At 34.5% G+C, this 20,623-nt stretch overlaps 1 protein-coding gene across 9 annotated transcripts in view; it reads right to left on the bottom strand.

Moving 5' to 3' along the window:
* Window positions 1–20,623, bottom strand: part of OPA1 (OPA1 mitochondrial dynamin like GTPase) — a 98,347-nt gene that overhangs the window by 49,713 nt on the left and 28,011 nt on the right. For 5 of the 9 annotated variants that reach the window (XM_003927027.3, XM_003927026.3, XM_074404736.1 and 2 more), the window contains 13 exons: window positions 20,126–20,236; window positions 14,960–15,013; window positions 11,445–11,549; window positions 9,606–9,692; window positions 8,822–8,935; window positions 5,347–5,427; window positions 5,151–5,225; window positions 4,757–4,828; window positions 4,574–4,673; window positions 4,098–4,228; window positions 2,588–2,660; window positions 2,413–2,485; window positions 1,076–1,191 (listed from right to left, as the gene is read on the bottom strand). In XM_003927027.3, coding sequence (XP_003927076.1) covers window positions 1,076–1,191; window positions 2,413–2,485; window positions 2,588–2,660; window positions 4,098–4,228; window positions 4,574–4,673; window positions 4,757–4,828; window positions 5,151–5,225; window positions 5,347–5,427; window positions 8,822–8,935; window positions 9,606–9,692; window positions 11,445–11,549; window positions 14,960–15,013; window positions 20,126–20,236 — 1,192 coding nt within the window. The remainder of the gene's footprint in view (window positions 1–1,075; window positions 1,192–2,412; window positions 2,486–2,587; window positions 2,661–4,097; window positions 4,229–4,573; window positions 4,674–4,756; window positions 4,829–5,150; window positions 5,226–5,346; window positions 5,428–8,821; window positions 8,936–9,605; window positions 9,693–11,444; window positions 11,550–14,959; window positions 15,014–20,125; window positions 20,237–20,623) is intronic. The other 4 variants (XM_003927028.3, XM_003927025.3, XM_074404739.1 and 1 more) reach the window with 1 other exon arrangement.

Here is a 20,623-nt window from a genome sequence, read left to right as displayed (position 1 = left end):
ACATACTACCCCTTGGTACTCTGGGCTCTCAACATCTCAGAATTTTGTGACTGCAATAGCTTTCTAAACTATTCTCCCTGATTCTAGTTTCTCCATGTTAAATCCATAAGCACACAGCTGAAGTAGTTTAGTGCCATAGAGCTGCTGAGAGAATGGACTCTGCAGTTGTACCCCCAAGACCCAAATCCTCGGTCCATTACCCATGCTGTGTGATACTGTATAAGTTATTTGGGTAAGTTACTCTGTCCTCTGTTTTCTCTTCTGTAAAATGGAAATAAAAATAATACAAGGTTGCAGAGGGACTAAGTGATAAATTGGTAGGATCAGGTGAAATTTCCATATAGGAAAAGGAAAAGTGAATATATTCTTTTCAGATAAAGTAAAGACATTGAGCAGCATAGTGTGGGATTCATGAAATGGTACAATGTAAATGAAATCCACAGTGTTCTGCTTCCCAATACATTTGCTCCCTTTGCCCTCAATAGGGTGAATCTGATTTCTTTATAGTTTACCGTTCTAATCTGTTTCAACTCTGCAAATGTATTCCTAGGAACGTTTCCTGTAAAAGGAAAAATAGTGTTCTTGTTTGTTTGTTTTGAGACAGAGTTTTACTCCTGTTGTCCAGACTGGAGTGCAGTGGTGTGATCTCAGCTCACTGCAACCTCCGCCTCCCGGGTTCAAGCGATTCTCCTGCCTCAGCCTCCCAAGTAGCTGGGACTACAGTCATGTGCCACCATGCCTGGCTATTCTTTCGTACTCTTAGTAGAGACGGGGTTTCACCATGTTGGCCAGGCTGAATTCAACTCCTGAATTCAACTCCTGAATTCAGGTGATCTGCCCGCGTTGGACTCCTAAAGTGCTGGGATTACAGGTGTGAGCCACCACACCTGGCCAAAATCTTGTTCTTGTATAACAACTGAAGATTCGTATTCTTCTATTTTCCAGATGTTGTCTAATTATAAATGAACTACTAAGCAACTGTTAAAGGAAAGAAGTACAGAATCGTATGGATGCTAAAGATTGCCAGCTAATAAAATGTCTTAATTTGTTTGCTTCTTTAAAAAACCCAACTTACCTTTGAAACTATCAGCCTGTTGTTCAACAGATTCCCGTACCATTTTCCAAAAGCAGTCTGATACAGCAAGGCTTAAATTTCTTGTAGTCACTTGGTGTGCTTTTAGCATGCTTGTTCTATTAAAAATGGTAATAATAACAAGAGCTAAAGTATATTAAAATGACAAAAAGGACAACAATACTGTCACCAAGTCTGAGAATGTGCTTGCTATCAGCCACTCTTACCTTTTATAGCAACACTGTTCAATAAATATTTATGTGACATAGAAAACATTCCAATATGGCAGCTGCTGACACACTGGGTTACTGAGCCCTAGAAAATGTGTGGCTAGTGCAACCAGGAACTGAATTTTTAAATTTATTGAATTTTAACTAATTTAAATGTAATGTTTTATTATTATTATTTTTGTTATTTTTAGCCAGAATCTCACAGTGTTGCCCAGGCTAGAGTGCAGTGGCACAATCTTGGATCACTACAACCTCCACCCCACAGGGTTCAAGCGATTCTCCCGCTTCAGCCTTCTGAGTAGCTGGGATGACAGGTAACCACCACCATGCTCAGCTAATTACTTTTGTATTTTTATTAGAGATGTGGTTTCACTATGTTGGTCAGGCTAGTTTCAAACTCCTGACCTCAAGTGATCTGCCCGCCTCGGCCTCCCAAAGTGCTGGGATTACAGGTGTGAGCCACCACACCCAGCCAACTAATTTAAATTTTAACAACAACACAAAACTAGTGATACCATATTAGACAGCACAGTTCTACATGCTGTCAGTGTACTTCCCAAAGCATGTAAGATTATGGTTTGCAAGAACTATCTTAACTTACCATACTAACCTAGGGGCAAACACACTTTTCTATTTCCAGAAACTCAACATGTAAAGTTTTAGTATACAGAATACAACTGGCCTTTAGCTTTTTTTGCTTATCTTAACTCCTGTCAATATCTATTTTGGGATACTTCTTTGACACCCCCACTCCAACCTTCCCTAATAATGTAAGAGAAATAGGTACACATATTTAAAAGTGAAAGTGTTGATTTTCTAAAACTACTTTGTAAGTAAAATAAAGTAAGAGGCAGATATCTATGTTGTCTTTCGGTGCCCACATCCAAGGAAGCATGCCAGTATGTATTGTACCATGTGATAAGCTGCTCTCAATTCTGTCGAAGAGTAGCTTAAAGATTTGCCTATTAAATACAGTTCACTATTTGGGAAAAATTCTAGAAATGCAATGTTAAACTAATTGCTATAAAACCTGATCTTTTAAGTAAAAACAGTTCAATTTATGCTACTCTCTAACTATACAATGTTTAAATGTTTTAATAAAATACCCACTTTAGAAGCTTAGAATTCTGAAAAAATTCTTCTTCATATTCTCGTATAGCTTCAATGCTCTCAGAGCTGTTTCCTGGGGAAGAATGACGGTCAAATTTTTACCAAGAAAACTAGTCTTTATTATTTGAAAATAACAGAAACTAAAAATAAGTTATTATAATCCAGCTTTGCATACCTTTTCCTGTTACAACAGCAAAATAACCTAAAGCTTTCATTGGGAAGAGCTTTCCTTCAATTATCTGCTGAATCTATTGTCAAAAGTGGGAAAAATTAATGTGAGATATAGTTAACATAATTTTTAAAAGCATAACATACAATTTAGAAAGCAAAATAGTAATGCTATACATGGATATAGTTATATAGATAAATCTGTACAGAAGCATTTAAATGTTTTTCAATTGCTGTTTGAAAAAAATGCATTTAGTCTTACTATATTGAAAATGTATTAAAAGCCTGGAATGATGTGTAGTGCTTTAGAGTCACAGAGACCTTAGTTTGAATTCCTGCTGTGCTGCTTAGGAGTTACGTGATCTTAAGTAAACTAAAATGTTTTCAAAAACATTGGTGAGATTATGGAACAATATGATATTAGCACAGTGCCAGGCATGAAGCAGTCAATAAATGGTAGCTATTATTATTTTTTCACACTTTCATAAAAAAATCTAAATTCTAAACAAGCTGGATTATTTTCCTTTACTCCTTCCTCCCCTCCCACCTTCTTCTTTAATATTTGGATCCACTGGTTCTCAGCTCTTTTAGGATCAAAAATCCTTTTCTAAATGTGATTTAAAAAAACACAGACTATGTACCCCCAAAAATGCTATCTGCACAGACATCTATCATTCACATACAGTGTTAGTGTTTCTACCCCCTGAAGCCCATTCAGAGTAATAATGGGATGAGAATCCCTTCTGTAAGACGTTACACCTAAGCTAATGCTGAATCTTTTATATAAAAAGGACTGAAATCAGCTTCTTTTGTGTCTCAGAAGAAATATAAACCCACTACACAGAGTTGAAAGAAATGAAAGGAATGAAGAAAGATGACAGGAGGCTTAGAAATTTGTTTCTACCTCACTTCTCCCCTTCTCCATATCAGAACCATTAATGCCGGCTGGCTTTACTCTTAAAAGTAAGGCAGAGCAGAGGTTATGGGGGCTACATAGAAAAGAGTTAACATAGCAGGCCTGACACTACTATTCTTAATAAGGCCTGCCTGCCTTTGGCTGGTATCTGAAAAGTTAGCTGGTAAATAGTTCGCTACACTTATATTAACCTTTCCCTATGTAACAGTGGCTCATTACTCAAGTAATGTGGTTTAATTATAACATACGCCTGCTTTCCTTTTGGGAGTATGAAATTTTGGTACATGAGGGTGCCAAAATGATTAACCTCCAGTAAAAACCTTAGGAGCTGAGTCTCTAACAAGCAGCTTGTTGCTGAAGGAATTAAACATGCCTGTGTGACTCTATGGGGAGTCAACGAGAGGAAACTTGAGCCTGGTTTCTTTCAGACTTCATACCATATACCTTTTACTTTTGGGATTTTGTTTTATCCTTTCATTGTAATCAATCTTAATTGTAATTTTATCTATATCTATATCTATATATATATAAATAACCAGTCCCTATCACAGCTGGAGCTTTTACAAAGAATCTGTTCTCACAACAAAGAATTTGACCTCACCCTGCTTGGACTGGCTACATTTTTCTCTGCCAGGTCTACTTTGGTCAAAACGAATATGGTTCTCCTTCCATGAGGATCCATTTGACTGACCAAGTCTGTAACAATACTGCGTTCAGCATCCACAGATCCATCTGAAAAAAATAGAAAAATGACACTGTGGAGTTTTAAAATATAAAGTAGAGTTAAAAAACTTAGCACAAATTATACCTGTGTCTACATTACAGTAAGAAAGATTTTAATATATTTACCTTATTTATTGAAAGAAAATCTTAGCCAATAAAAATTTCAATTATGCTTACGTAAAATTTATCAAAATAATTTCAGCTTCAATTCTATTTACTAAAAAAATGATTAAGAAGAGAAGGCAAAAATGCATTTATCTTTCATGTTTACACAACACAAACTACTTAGTGCAAAGCTTCAATTGCTAAAGAAGAACGCATATCAGTACATTAAAATATTTTGATACGACTTACCTTGAATACATAGTATGATGGCATTAGGATTCTGCATGTAAGCTTTGCTGATACTGAAAATAGTTTCCTTTGTGTCGGGAGCCATGCCTGATGTCACAGTCTTAAAGCAAAAAGTTTTAAATGTCATTATAAAGGCTTCACACAATAGGAATAAAATAAAATACATGCTTTGTATATACTTACATTAATCACACCCGGTAAGTCGACAAGCACCATCCTCTGTAGTCCAGGGCCTTTTACATTTAAGGATATGGTCTACTCAGGAAAAAAAAAAAATAATGCTCACTTTTGGGGGAAATTTGTTAAGAATATTTTTGGTAATATATATTCTGAAAATTCTGTATCTCATCCATTCAGACATGAAATTCACAAAAAAGGTATTCTTTCTCTGATCTTAAAAGTAGTAATTCTGGAAAACTACTCAAAACATGATACATTATTTGGAATTAAAAAAAAAAAAGCTCTGCCTATCTTGGAAGAATAGCAATCTAAACATCAGTACCAATATTATAATTTATTTGAAATCATAAACATTTAATTTCCATAAAATGGCATTGAAATGAATTGCAACCCTTACCTCAGGGCTAACAGTACAGCCTTCTTTCACATTTTTCCTCATTCGAAGTTCTATTTCATGTCTTAATGCTGCAAGCTAACGGAAAAACAACAAAATCCTAAGAAAATCTTAATTCACAAATATTCTTTAACTGTCTTTTATAAGCTCATCCAGTTTATAAAATTACAGGCATCAACCTTAAATAAACTGTACTTACATCTTCTTCTTTGGTAAGATCAAACTCCCGAGAACTGTCTTTAAATAAGGCCACATGGTGAGGACCTTCACTCAGAGTCACCTGATAGTAACAGAAAACTGAGATATAATGATGCATTTATAATGAATATTAATTCCCACAGCCCTTACGTGGTCTAGACAGGGCTACTGTACTGCACAAATCCAAGAGTCCCTTCATACTACTGCTGGAGCACCCCCTGAAGCTGTCAACATGGTAGTTCTGAGAAGACAATAATTTTGTATTTGTATTGTTCATACGTATGTCACACATGTTGTGATTTCCCAGCAAGAATGCTGGCTCCTTTATATCTCTTATGACCTAAAACGCTCCTGCCTCTTTCTTTCCCCAGCCAATGTTAAACACAGCATTAAGCCCAAAATCATCACTCTAAAACTTGAAACATAAAAGAAAACCTTGCATTTAACTTCAAAGATGAATTTAGGTAAAGAGTGATTTATTTATTCAACCACTATAGAGAGTGAACTATGTGTCAGCTGCTGTCGGTGGGGAAACACAAAGCTGACTGCCCTGGTTTTTGACCTCACTACATGCTGGGAGAAATATACACAGACATAATAGAAGAGAGTGGCAAAATCTAGAGTGCCACAGAGGAGAATGGAACTGACTATAAGGAAGCAGGTGACCCGCCTGTCTCGGCCTTCTAAAGTGCTGGGATTACAGGCGTGAGCCACCATGCCTGGCCAAGACATTTTACAGCTATAGATATTAACAGTTAGTGGTTTCACAAGAACTTCTAAAAGTCACCTTCTCAACTTTTCAGTTGCAACTTTTCAAGCTTCTCTATAGTTATTTGACTTTAAAAATACAGTTCCTTCTACTGAGATTAGCTAAATAGGCTAGATAAAAATAAATAAATAAATAAATAAACAGCTGTCTGAAAGCAACCATAGCAGCCCAGCCTAAGCATCCAGAATCCCAAAGGATTTTGGAAGGATTTTCCTGCCTCTATTTTCCATCGATGAATTGCTGATTTGTAGCACAGAGTGAAGGCCCAAGAGAAAAATTTAACATGTGTAGCAGTTTCACTGGGTTGAGTAGACGAGACTGAAATTCAGAATTATCAAGCAGTCATGACTTAAGGTGTCACAATCCCAAAGAAAAATGGACTGCAAAAACAAACCTCCAAACTAAGCCCTGTATCCTGTGCACAATTTCATTTCCATTCACATATTAAGAAACCAAGCAGAAAGAAGCTGCTAAGGAGGTTAAAACACTAAGGTGGAATTTTGGCACTTTCACTGTTCTGGGAAAACAAAAAAACTGGAATCCAGGGTTGGTCAAGGAGAAGCTCCAGTAAACACTTAGGGGACTAATGACAAACCGGAAAGAGACCAGTCCCATCTGTTTTAAGGAAACCTGTTCATACTCTGCATGCCAAAACAAACTTAATTCCTTCTTGAAGTATCATCCACAGCTCATACAATTAGGGTGTAGTAACAATGTAAAAGGTAGGTTTCCCGTGTTTTTACAACTGATTATTTAACATGATATGAGGTGTGGTCTGAGGTTCATTTTGTTTTTTTCTCTAGGTTAGATGTACCCCAAATTTCCACTGATAGCAAAATGGATATATAAAGTGTGGTACATTCACACAGTACCACAGAATAAAGATAAACTAGTAACAAAGAACACGGTTCAATTCATAGCTCGACCTGCAAAGGTGCAATCCGGATGAATCACACTAGGCTGCCCAACATCCTGCAGATTTCTTTTCTTGAAGATTTCGGTATCAGCCTCACTGTCTTTCTCCCACTATTCTTGCCATCATTCTTGGTAATTTCAATTTTCCAATTACTCTATACCTACCCCCGCCAGCTGAACATGAAAAAAACAAAACACAATCATACCGATTCATTTTAAATTTATGTCCACAGAACTTAAAGGGACTTCAGTCCAATCCAGTAATCCTAATATCACTTGACTTTCTCCACTGATTCACTCCTAGAATCACCACAATCTCTTAAAAGACTTCACTTTTTTGCTGTGCAGAAACTCTGCTATTCCTTGCACACGACAGCCACACAGCCACCTCAGAGGCTTTGCGTCAGCTATTCTCCTTGCTGAACACAGGGCATCCAGATGACTATTCCCTTTCTGCAAATCTTGGTTCAAATGCCACCTTAAAAATGCAACCTATGAATACCCTGGCACCCCCATTTTCCTTGCCTGGTTCCACTTTTTCTTTTTGTACAACACTTACTGCCTTCTAACATGCTATACATTTAGCTATTTATTACATTTATTGTTTACTGTCTCCCTCTATTAGAACATATCCTCCATTAAGGCAAGGATCTTCTTTGTTGTTGCTGTTTACCAACATATTGCCCAGAACACTGCTGGTACATATTAAGCATTCAGTAAATATCTGCTCAATGAAAGACTCTGCAGTCATATACCTTCTTCCAGTGACCACGGAGAAATTGTCAGTGCTCCTAAATATAAACTAGTATACCAAGTCTGAATCTCCTTCACTTCAGTAACTTTGCTCTTGCAAATTTCCCTCTGTTTTGCATCATTTCCCCCCTTTACTAGATCATTATAATCAGCATATAAATATCTTTAACCCTTTTCTTGCTGGCTCTGAGAATGCTTGCCAGCAACGCTTGCAGCTACAGTGTTTGCCCCAAGATAACTCTGCCATAAAATATCTGGCTTTTGTGATTATTTTCATGCGGCTCTAGTATACTGACTTTGGAAACAAAAGATCATTCTATTTAAATAAAGCATTCTGTTTTTAGTAGTGGTATTTATATTTACAAAATATAGTAATTATCAATAGCTGAAAATGTCAAATCCTAGAAAACATAGAATTCCTATGTGTGATGCTTACGTCGTTCTTAAAAAGTTGTTAGCCGAAGATTCCGTTGACGAATCTGACTTTTAAAAAAGACGACTCTGATGATTCAGATCATTCTGACATTAGCACTATTTAGAAATAACTCCAAGAACGGTTTTTGTATTTTATTTTCACACTGAAAATTAGATTTGCTTCAGGTTCAAAGAGTATGTTTATGTAAAATTAAATGAGCACTGGTGGTGAGCTGTACTTTTTTTTCTAAACAGGAAAAGGAAAACCTTTCCTTAATCCAACATTATTCAACTGCTACTGCCTCATTTCTCTGCTCTTTTGTTGCAATAAAACTGGAAAAGTATCCATATTCATTGATTCCACTTCCAACATTCTCATTTTCTTAACTTCTCTCCTACCTTACTGAGAATGAGATCCCAAACCTGGCCTCCCGACCCAGTCTCTACCCCCTTTCCTCTCACTCTCCCTCGCTCAGCTCCTGCCACACTGGCCTCCTGGCTGTGGCTCCTACTGATTTCCACATTGGGGATGTTCCCAAACACTATGTATCCACTCTTTGTTTAAAGTCTTCATTTCAGCAGGTACTTTCCTAAGGAACTTCACTGGGATGGCCTACATTCTTACCTTCACTGGAGAACGTGTCATCATCTCCCCAGAGCCTCTTGGGAATATTCGTGCTTGGGCAATCATTTCCAACACACTCGTTTTTCCAGCACTCTGATCTCCTACCACAACAACCTTACCACAAAACAAAGGAGATTTATTCATATATTTCTGATACCAGATTAAAATGTAAACCTATTTGAAATGCTGCTGAATTTTTTAGTCTTTAAAAATTTCTACACGTGAAGAAATGTTTTAAAATCTGCAAAAAAAAAAAAAAAAAAAAAAAAAAAAAGCTGACTGATACATATATGCACCCTGAAAATATAAACAGCAGAACAATAATTGGACCAATTATTTATATCCTGATTTTTGTTTTAAAAACTTGTACTAATTTAAACCACTATTTCTTAAACCAGGTTATTAACTTTCCATAAATCTTTCCTATAGCTAGTTTACCCTTTACAAACACATTTTCATTCCTATTGGGTTAAATATCACTCATATGGCTAATTTAATCCACTGTTCAGTATTTAAATATTACAAATATTATGAATATGTAACACCAAAAATCTTTCTTCATCACACATAAATGACTCATAAAGTACTTATATTTATAATTAACTAAAACAGTCAAATAATACCATTTAAGACATCACTTGGAACATGTAAGATTATATATATAAAATATAAATGCCTCCATCTAGAACATATATAAGTGTATATTTACACCTAATTTTTAAGAAGCTAAACTGCTGTTGTTTTGCTAACTGGCAAGTTCACTGTCTATCAATTTTTCACGTACCCGTGGCAGATGATCTTGTGTATTATAACTGGCATCGTAATCAGAGAGAACATCAAGAACTTCAGAATACATGTCAATCAAAGATTTCTGTAAAAATTTTAAAAAATTATAATAATATAAAACAGTGAAAGTATTAAAGAAAAAATATAATGGATGTGTCAGGAGAAAAAAATGATAAAATTCAAATTGTTTTTCCATAATCATTGTATTCTTAAATTACATAAATATATCTTCCTAGTAAAAGCTAAATAGTACGGATTAAAAGTCCATTTCTTATTCAGTTTATTTAGATATAATGATTTGATAAAGTTAATTAATTAATTCAGGATTTCCTAACATTCTAATTAAATAAGATGGAAATGACTACTTAATGCTGATGAGCTAATACTGAATGCAAGGAAAGACCATTAACACCAAAAAGGCAAAATAAGGTGGTCAGGTAACCAACTGACAATGAAATTATTCTTTGCCAAGTGTGAGGCATGCATGAGAGAGAGAGAGGAGAGAGGACAGACAGCACATGCAAGCAAGCACCTGAATACAGAATAAGCTAAGAAGACTATTAAACCAGTAAGACTGGTTAAGTATACACTGACTACTGGACAGGCTGAAATATGAGTGTATCAAGGGCAAACATCCCGTACCGTTTCTTGTTGTAGAGTCAGAATTTAACATGGTGCCTTGCATTGCATGTAACAAGCTTCAGGTAATTATTGGACAAATGAATGAACAAAAAATAAATAAGCCTTAAAAAAAGAGGTACCATCAAGCACTTAATAATTATGGATAAGTTTTAATGCTAAGGTAGGCTTAGCATTAAATGATGGTTTAAAGTTCCTTTCATTTCTGAATCCCTAGAAATAATTAAATGGCAAGCAGTTCCCAATCCCACCTAAAAATAAACAAAAAAATGTTCATTGCTATTGCATTTTATAAGAGAAAACACTGTTTCTGAGGTAAACTCTACATATATTAGCACTTGGAAATGACTTTTCTCAATTACTAACTGCCACCTGTAAATAGTCATGTTTTGTGCAGTCATGATTTAGAGTCAAAGCTACTAATGCATGTTTGTTAAGCTAGAACTATATTATCTTTGGACCTTGACTACACAATGTATATGCCATGATTTACTGCAGTTTTGCTACATATAAACGCTGCTTACTTATATGAGATTAAATTAAAAGAATTGTTTCAATTCAATTTAGCACATGTGGCTTAGTCTGGTGGGAAACAGTAAGACTCAATTTATTGATAAATAAGTTCAAAAATGTGCTGATGATAACAATACCAGCATACACTTTTTCAACAGTTCTTTACAATGCCTAAGAAAGCTCCCCTTAGAAGAAAAGTGTTAATTAAAAAAAAAAAAAACAACTGAAAAAAATGGCCTAACCATTCACTGGCATACAAGTAAAGCAATGATGATAAGTCACATGTCCATCAATTAACAATTCTGATTTTATCGTTGTAAAAGTTAAGATATATATACATATATATGTAAAGAGAAAGAGAGAGAGAGAGAGAGAGAAGCTAGGTATTTCAGAAAAATAAACTGATTCAAGTGAAGTAACTTTTAGAAGTGTAAAGATTTTATAGGCATAGTATAAAACAAATATTTGGAGAATAAAACTTGTAAAATGTGTTAATATAGGAAGAGACCCTCCATTCTCTAAGGACATTAGGTTAGAAAGAAAAGGATGACAGCATCCTGTACAGCTCCTTAAAAACTGGTACTGATGAACACCCAATGTTTTATACTATTGTTATACTATTTATACTATTTATACACAGTGGTAAAGTTTTGAGAATAAACAAGTTAAGACAAACTTAAAATACCTTCAGCTTTCTATGATGAATGCCTTTGTCATCTTTCTGCAAAACTAATTTTCTCAATTCTTTGTTCTCCTTTTCTAATCGTTCCAAGATTCTCTGATACTTTAACTGCAACAAAACATTAAGTGTAACTATATAAGAAAAAGATGGGTTATAAAATAGTATTAAATCTGAATTAACATGTTCCAAAATCTTGAAGTCATAACTCCTATTTAAAATGTATTACATTTTAAAAGCATCTATGAAAACACTGAGAATAAAATAAACAATAACTATTATCTCACACAAACAGTGGAAATCATTGTAATTTTCTATCACAATTAAGAATTTCATCTGGGCCGGGCGCGGTGGCTCAAGCCTGTAATCTCAGCACTTTGGGAGGCCGAGGCGGGTGGATCACGAGGTCGAGAGATCGAGACCATCCTGGTCAACATGGTGAAACCCCGTCTCTACTAAAGGTGCAAAAAATTAGCTGGGCATGGTGGCGTGTGCCTGTAATCCCAGCTACTTAGGAGGCTGAGGCAGGAGAATTGCCTGAGCCCAGGAGGCGGAGGTTGCGGTGAGCCGAGATCGCGCCATTGCACTCCAGCCTGGGTAACAAGAGCGAAACTCCGTCTCAAAAAAAAAAAAAAAAAAAAAAAAAAGAATTTCATCTGGAAAATTCCTTGCTACTCACATGGAAAAAATTATTTTAAAATATAAGAATTTAAAGAAGCGGTTCTTAAGTACATTCTAGAAAGAAATATTTCCTATTAAATCAAAATTTTAAGTCTTTACATTACAGGGCCATTTGACAAAAATTCAAATTCTTCCCATTTTATGTTTTAATTAAGATGCTACAAAATAATAATAGCTAGCAGTACCTGAGCATGCATTACGTGACAGACTCTTTACTAAGTGTTGTAAACACATTACCTCCCTTAGCCTTCGCAAAAACCCCATAAAGCAAGAATTTCAGACAAGAATATACAGTGAGGAATACCTGACAGCCTGTCTAAGGCCACCTAGAAGAGGAACAGGGTTTTGAAGGGAGGTCTGTCAGAGGCTCAAACTCTTCTATGTTTTATTTCCATGTCCAGAGATAATAAATTAATATTTAAAATATTGATACAAAAACAGATTTTTAAATAAGATTAATATGTCTAAACATTTTTTTTTTTTTCTTTTTCTTTTTCTTTTTTTGTCAAAGTAGTTGCTTGGCTACACCTTTTCTTTCTCAAATAAATCTAATCCTTTCTAATTTGTTTTCCTAGCTTTTATTTCTTCTCTAAACATGAACAATGTAGAGAAAACTATAAAAAATTGCCCCTTTCTACAACCAGTGGAATGTTTATGTTCAACTTATAATATCATGTCTTTTATAATAGAAAATATTCCTTATAATTTTATTAAGGTTATTGGAATCTTTCAAGAACGAAGTAAGTAACAGGAAATCATGGTTCTATCCTTACAGAAAGTCCAACTCAAGCCAAATTAAAAGAATGCATATGTAATTGAAGAATACATAGTATGAGACAGGTAGAAGTATTGGCTAGACTCTATTATAAATGTATTTTTACATAAACTTATTTATTTATATTTAGTAATAGTATACATAAGAAAATTCTGGTAGTAGCTAAGGATTAGATTTGTGTTGCTTAATATGGTAGCTACTGGCCACATGCACTTATCAAGCACTTGAAATGTGGCTAGTCTAAAGTGAGATTGTGCTGTAAGGGTAAAATATCTCATTAATGTTTTTTATAATGATTAACATGTTGAAATGATACTATCTGGGATAGACTGGGTTAAATATCTTATTAATTCCATATTTCTTTTTACTCTTTTTAATGTAACAATTAAAAATTACATAGGTGGCTTGCATATTTCTATTGGACATCATTGATGTATATAACCCAATGAATTCTCCATTATATAGTATATTAACACCTCGTGGCTGACAGGTAAAATTGCACAAATTGAAGGGTTTATATCAGGGGACATATAAAAGGGTAGAATTTCTACTGGCTCATTTCTTTGTAAATACAAAATCAGTTTTAGGGTCTACATTTTCTGGGGATGGAAACATTCTTTGGTACAGATGCCCTTTTGTAACCATCCTGAAGAAATGTGCTATTGGGCTGTCTCTCAAAGCGCAGGAACAATAATTCTCAAACTTTAGAATGCATCAGAATTACCTTGAGGGCTTTAAAAACAGTTTGCTGGGTTTCACTCCCAGAGTTTCTGATTCTTCAGTTAGTTATGGGAATGCACAAGAATGTACATTTCTAACAAGCTCCAAAAGGTAAGGGTGCTACTGCTCCAGAGACCATACTTTGTGCCCCTGGTTGCAGATTGGAATCACCTGGCTAGGAAGCCTTAAAAACATAGATACAGTGCCACTCAGAACACAGTTGAGTCTAGTGTATAATGAGGTATCAGATTCAATAAATAGATACCAAAGAAACCTGTGACTCAAAATATACAATGATTATCCCTAATTCAAAAATCTGAAATCCAGAACACTCTGGCCCCAAGCATTTCAGATAAAAGTTACTCAACCTGTAGTTGTTTTACTTTTTCACAAAAAAGAGATCCAAGATTAACTCTTTTTCTTTCTACCTTTTTACTGTTCCCCAGGCAGGGTCTTGCTCTGTTGCCCAGGGAGCAATCAAGGCTCACAGCAGCCTTGACCTCAGCAGGTACAAATGATCCTCCCACCTTAGCCTTCCAAGCTCCTGGGACTGCAGGCATGAACTACCACACTCGGCTAATTTTTTAAAAAATCTTTGTAGATACGGGGTTGCTCTGCGTTGCCCAAGGGTCTCAAAGTCCTGGTCTCAAGCGATCCTCCTGCCTCAGCCTCCCAAAGTGCTGGGATTATAGGCATGAGCCATCATGCCCAGCTGATAGTAATTCTTTTAACTTTAAAAAATAAGTTAATTATTTAATGTTATTGTTACCTATATAGAAAAACTGATGACTGAATGATAGGGTAATTTTATACTAGAATGCTACCTACTCATTACATTGCACAAAATAGGTCCTTAAAACAATAACTTTATCACCAACTATAAGAAAACAGCTTTTCTAAGTAGTGCCAGAAAGAGCTTTAGAAAAGCATTGTCTGACTGCTTGCAGACTTTCGAAGCAAAGGAAGGTTCCCGAGTGCACTAGAATGACGTGGTAGACTCAATTCAAATTTCTTTATCTGTATTAGCTTATTGATATAAAAATGCAAGCATAAGTTTATATAAGAACAAACCACTTTTTCCCGTTTGTACTAGTTTTTCTTTAAAATTAGAAGTATAAGATTCACTCAAAATGGGTTTTTACACATAAATGAGTTAACTCCATACTTATCTAGTTCTGTCACTATTCCTTATTTCTCAATTAGCTTTTGCATCCATTGATAATAAAGTTCTATCATTAAACATTCGAAATTTTGCTCTGTTGAAAAAATAAATGTCCCTATCACCAAAGTTACATTAGAAAATAATTTTTAAAGGTCTGTAGTTTTTCCTAGTCATCACAATTACCTGAGTGTGCAGAAGTTCTTCTTGAAGTTGGTCAATTTTCTCTTTGTCTGACACCTAAACGTTTAAAATAAGTTTAGTTGAACAGAATTAGGTTTATGCAGAATGTACGCAAGTTAAATTTTTTTGTAAGTATTGAGAGTTAAAAACAACGGACTTTACATGTACCTTTAATCAAAGTAATTTTAAATCAAGTGATTTAAGAAAAAATACCTGTATTCATGAATAAAAATAGTTCACCAAAATTTTATATTAAGAAATAAAAACTGTAAAAGGCAATCATTTCCTGTTGCCATTCTAGTCATTTCTCATGAAAGACTAATTAGAAAAATAAGAGGTCAACACATATGGTTACTAAATTCTTCAGAAGTTGTTTTGTACTAATAAAACAAGTGTAGGGACTCATGTATTTGGGGGAAACACAGCATTGATAACCCTCCAGAAATTTGTTTTGAGAAGTCAAATACATATTACTATTTATAGCTATTTAAAAAGCACATTGGTCATAGTGTATCTTTTAAGGAAGTATTTCTGTATTGTATCCATTTCTGTACCATAAATAGCGGAATATATAATAAATGCAAAGAAAAAGCTGCATTTTCAGAAACTTAAGTGGAGCCAAATGTTTGCTTTTAAATTCAATTCCAAGGAATGATCTGCTAACTCATAATACAGAGACTGCATCGATAGCAATGAAGCCAAGTAAAGCACCTAAAATTAATTTGAATATAAAACAAAAATAAAACCCACAGGTATTGTGTAAACTACTTCAAATTGTTATTAACGATAATAATTATAAAATATTAAAAAACAATTTTACGTCATAAGTTTTAAAGTAGTCACAATACAACTATAAATACAAAATATAATAATCAAATAGAATAAAAATGATGTAATTTATGATAAATTCACATAATCATGCTTTGACTTCTTGGTAAGAGGCACAAGTTGTCATCCCCAGCCTTTAGTTGTCATCCCCAGTCTTTAGTTGTCATTCCCAGCCTTTAAAAACAATAACTGTCTAATTTCTAAAAATCAAAACTTGTAAATAGGAACTTATTTCACAGGAGAAAAAAGTGAAATCCATACTTCTCTTCATTTAAATCCCTGTTGGTCTTCAGTCATTGGATATTTAAGCAATCACAATACATCAGGGAAGCAAATATACATGAAAAAATTTTAAATAATTTGCTTATTGAAGTAGACATTAATAAGTCTTGTCCATAAAGTTATTTTAATTCCTATTTCTAAATACTTATTCAAAATTTTCCCCAAATTTTAATTTCATTAATATAGATGACAATCTTTGCTAGAAACAAAAGGTACACTCTTTTTTTTTTCTTAAAAGGTTATGCCTAATTATCTCCAAAAATGATCTGGTAATTAGAAAAAAGATAATGCAAACTTCAGTTGTTTTCTCATTCCTGTACAGCAAACACAGATACGCTGATAGAAGCTTTTTTCATTTTGACTGTGTGTGTTTATGCAGGACTGACAAGAATTATTAACAGTCTCCTAAGCAAGTTGGAGAGGAGCCCACAAACCATGGAACAGAATCTTGAAAACCAATGAAGAAATAAATAATTTCACATTATGATCATTTGGCATGCTATCACATTGTAACAGTTTGGTCATAAAATATTGTTACGTGGATTTAATTTCCAATTCATTTTAAAAGGTACTTTGATTTACTCTGTTCCTTTAAATATTTATCCAACTGTAGCTAAATTAGTCTGAAATGTATAAATGGTATTAGTATAAATTGTTTTAGTTTTAATTGTAAATACTAACTGACTTCATGCAATATATCCTAAATTATTATAGAAAATCCGACATTACTTGACATCTGGGGCAATAACTTAAAAACTAACACAATTAGACAAAAAAGTTAGAATGTTTATTATAAGCCAAGGGCTATAAGGTTAATTTAATTTGGTAAAATAAAAAGATCACATTAAAAGTTAAAATGGGCCGGGTGAGGTGGCTCATGACTGTAATCCCAGTACTTTGGAAGGCTGTGGCAGGCAGATCAACTGAGGTCAGGAGTTTGAGACCAGCCTGACCAACATGGAGAAACCCTATGTCTAATAAAAATACAAAATTAGCCAGGCATGGTGGTGCATGCCTGTAATCCCAGCTACTTGGGAGGCTGAGGCAAGAGAATCGCTTCAACCAGGGAGGCGGAGGTTTCAGTGAGCCGAGATTATGCCACTGCAGTCCAGCCTGGGCAACAAGAGCGAAACTCAGTCTCCCAGAAAAAAAAAAAAAAAACTTAATATAAGGTTAGTAGAATATTACAAACTAATTTCTGTGCTAGATTAGTAGTACTTAATGATCACAACTGTTAAGATTTTTATAAATTTGGATTTTTAGGAGTATTTAAATGTATCATTTGCCTTTCTGGTACAATGAAGAATAACTCATGCATGGTTTATCAGCATATTCCCTCTCCTTAGTTTAATGGAACATCACAATTAATCTTGATGTTATATTAAAAGACAGCTGGTGGTAGAGTAAAAAATTAGAACTAATATTTCCTAGGAAACAAGATAAAAACCTTTAGGCTTATAAAACAAACATTAAAGATTGATGAGATAATTTTTATGTATTTTCTTAAGAGAATAACACAAGCTATTTTCAATCTGTCACTCTAGGTCTTAACTAGCAATTGGGGTATATTTTATTCTGATGTGCTTTACTGATAAAGTTCATCCGCTTACAACAAGAACAAGTTCATGTCCTGTTGTTCACTATATTGTTTGCATTATGAAATAAATTTAAAACTCACCCTGACAGAAATGGTTATCAATGGTCTTGAAACCAGAGCTTTTCTACAATTCCAGGGCTATGAAACTGACGGAGAAAGAGCGGAATCCTCCGCAGAAACAAGCTAAAGCTGAAAGAGAAAAACCTTTACTAGCTCCTCACAAAACCAAGCCTAATATAAAAATTTCAAGTATTTCTCCCTATTAAAGCCATTGAGGCCATTCTGAAATACATATATAAAAAGGCCATTGTAAAAATTTCTATGTATATGAACATATCCACAGGAGGCTAAACTACCAATGTAGTTTTAATCTTATGTCTCTGCTTGAGCTCTTTTGCTCAGAAGATACAGGGGAAAATTTATTAGTTGCTACTGCTATCAAAAATGATGCTCTACTCAGAATTTCAAGAAGATAAAGAAGAAACAGCAATCAAAAAGCAACAAAAAGTCTTACGGTTTTGTGCATCTGGTAAACTTCACTTGCCTGGAATGATAAAAATCTCATGAATTAGGATTTTGATCATTACAGCAGTGAAGAACTGAAAAGTCATCTCTGTAGTAACTCCAGGGGGAAAGGAGTGGAGGATAAAGTAAGGTAACAGTCTTTTGCGATAGTAAGAGGGATGACTTCATTACAAAAGAGCACACATTACTTTTAAAGCCCCATTTGCTTTCCCTCAAGGCAATTACAGGGCGGGCAGGAACAAGCCCTGTTTGGTACTCTGCTAAGGTTGAGTCTTACCAGTCTCTAATTTACAAATGCGGAAAGAGAGGTATAAAAGGGTTAAATGGATAATCCAGTAAATATCAAAAATGGGAATAACATCTCCAAGCCCAAATAAAGACTAGTAAAGTAGGTTTAAAATGAACATTAGCTTTCAGTAATGCAGAAAATGAATCAGTATTCATTACAGATCTCTCCTGAACTGTCAGATTCAAATGCTCATCATTAATCTTAAGTCATATCTTAGAATGTTAAATACCAGGTATATGGGACTCATTTCAAGCTGTCCTAGGAAAAAAATTTAAGAACAATGTGTAACTACAGCCACATTCTTATTTCTAAGTAATATATCGCAACATACTTGCTCCTCTCCCTTCTTTCTGTAACAAAACTAATGTATGGATGGCTCAGCCTAAGCATCAATTTGTTAGGCTATTTAAATGAAATACTCACAGTATACAGAACAGGGATTGTTAAAGTACCATTTAAAATAAGTCCTCCTTGACTTAACACATCTACTTTAATTTAACCATGGAGGAAACTAACTTCTTTTCTTTTTCTAACTATACTTTTGCTCACCGATGCTAAATAATATATAGGTATTGATTCCACAGCCATGGAATTGAGAAAAGCCAGGAAGTGATGCTGAAAAAATAAATGAAACTATGGTAAGTACTCTAAAGTATTAACCACCACTAAATCAGATAAGGTTAGCCAGCAGAATTACTGCACCAAATCATTAAATATTGGTTGATTTAAAAATCAGAATCTACAAGAATTATATGACTTAATATTTTTTCCTAAGGTTTATATAACTTCAAAACTTTTCTGATCTAATAATACGTAACATAATTAACTGATTTCAAGATCTCAGAGCATAATTTTAAATTCATAACACTTATTTCACTTTAACCTAAAAGCCTCTTCCAAACATGAACTTTGGGATCTACACTGGGATTACCTAACCATCAAAATCATATTTTTAAGAACCTGATGACTGCGCTAATATCTACATATTGGTGTAGACTTAGGCTTTTATTAGAACTTGTTCTTTAGTAACCAGAATTATATCAAATTTCCAGTGTTGAATCCCTCAGCAGTTCAAGGTGAGGACTTATTTGTGCTCACTTTATTGATTAATGTGAAAAATGTATTCAACGAGTTTATCAAGTATGTAAGAACTACATGCTTTTGCACAAAAGTCAAAATAATTTTCTTCTATAAGAATATGAATGCTCCCTGTTGATATACTTTAGCTAAAACAAATAAATAAATGTTTTTCTTTAGTGTAAACTGGTCATTTACAGCAATCCTTTGCATTTTAGAAATAAAAACTTGGGGAAGAAGTAGATAGGTAAGATGCCTACACACTTAAGGTGACTCAACAACTGGACCACATAAACAGCAAGTCCTAATTTTCTTGTAAATATAAACACAGAGGCCCCCACAGACAACCTAATCTTCAGAAACCAAAATTCCTATGGTTAGGTTGTTACTTTTGGCTTTTCCTCCACTATCCACTTCAGAAAACTTACATAAGATGTATCTTTTCTATTTTTACTTTGTCAAAAATAATTTCTTATAATTAGAGTCCATGAATGGATTAAGGCGACATGATCTTGGCAGAAATGGCTGATTAGTGTGAACATATTGGTAGCCCCCTTAAACCAACCATCACCTTGCGCTTCTGTTGGGCATAGCTCGTGCTATATTGGCCAGCGGTTCTGCGTGCTTCCTCTTCATGCTCTTGAATTTGTTGTTGTAAGAGAATGAGCTCACCAAGCAGACCCTGCCATGAGTTTACAATGAGGAGAAGAGGAAATTGGGGAGGAGAACAATGTTAAACCAAAGGGTGCAACAAAGGAACAGATATGTAAGATAGGGAGGGATGGTTAACTTAAAACAGAAATGGAAACTCATGTATCTTTAGAGCCGTCATACCTTGGGGCTCTGTACTGCATTTCCATTTTCCCCCTTAGTAAATCAGATGTCTCAGAAAAATAAAACAGCATAGTTTCAAAAGTGAAAAGAAGAGTGCAATAATAACTGCTAAATAACATGAGCCAGATACATAAAAAATATGCAGAAAAAAATACTGATTTTTTAAAATAGTGTTGATGTCACTGGTCTAAATTAATATTTTTTCTTTTTTTGAGACGGACTCTTGCTCTATTGC

This window comes from Saimiri boliviensis, chromosome 8 (assembly GCF_048565385.1).
Source record: "Saimiri boliviensis isolate mSaiBol1 chromosome 8, mSaiBol1.pri, whole genome shotgun sequence".
NCBI lineage: Eukaryota > Metazoa > Chordata > Mammalia > Primates > Cebidae > Saimiri > Saimiri boliviensis.
The sequence above is the reverse complement of the archived record's forward strand: the minus strand, read 5'-3'. Positions and strand labels throughout refer to the sequence as shown.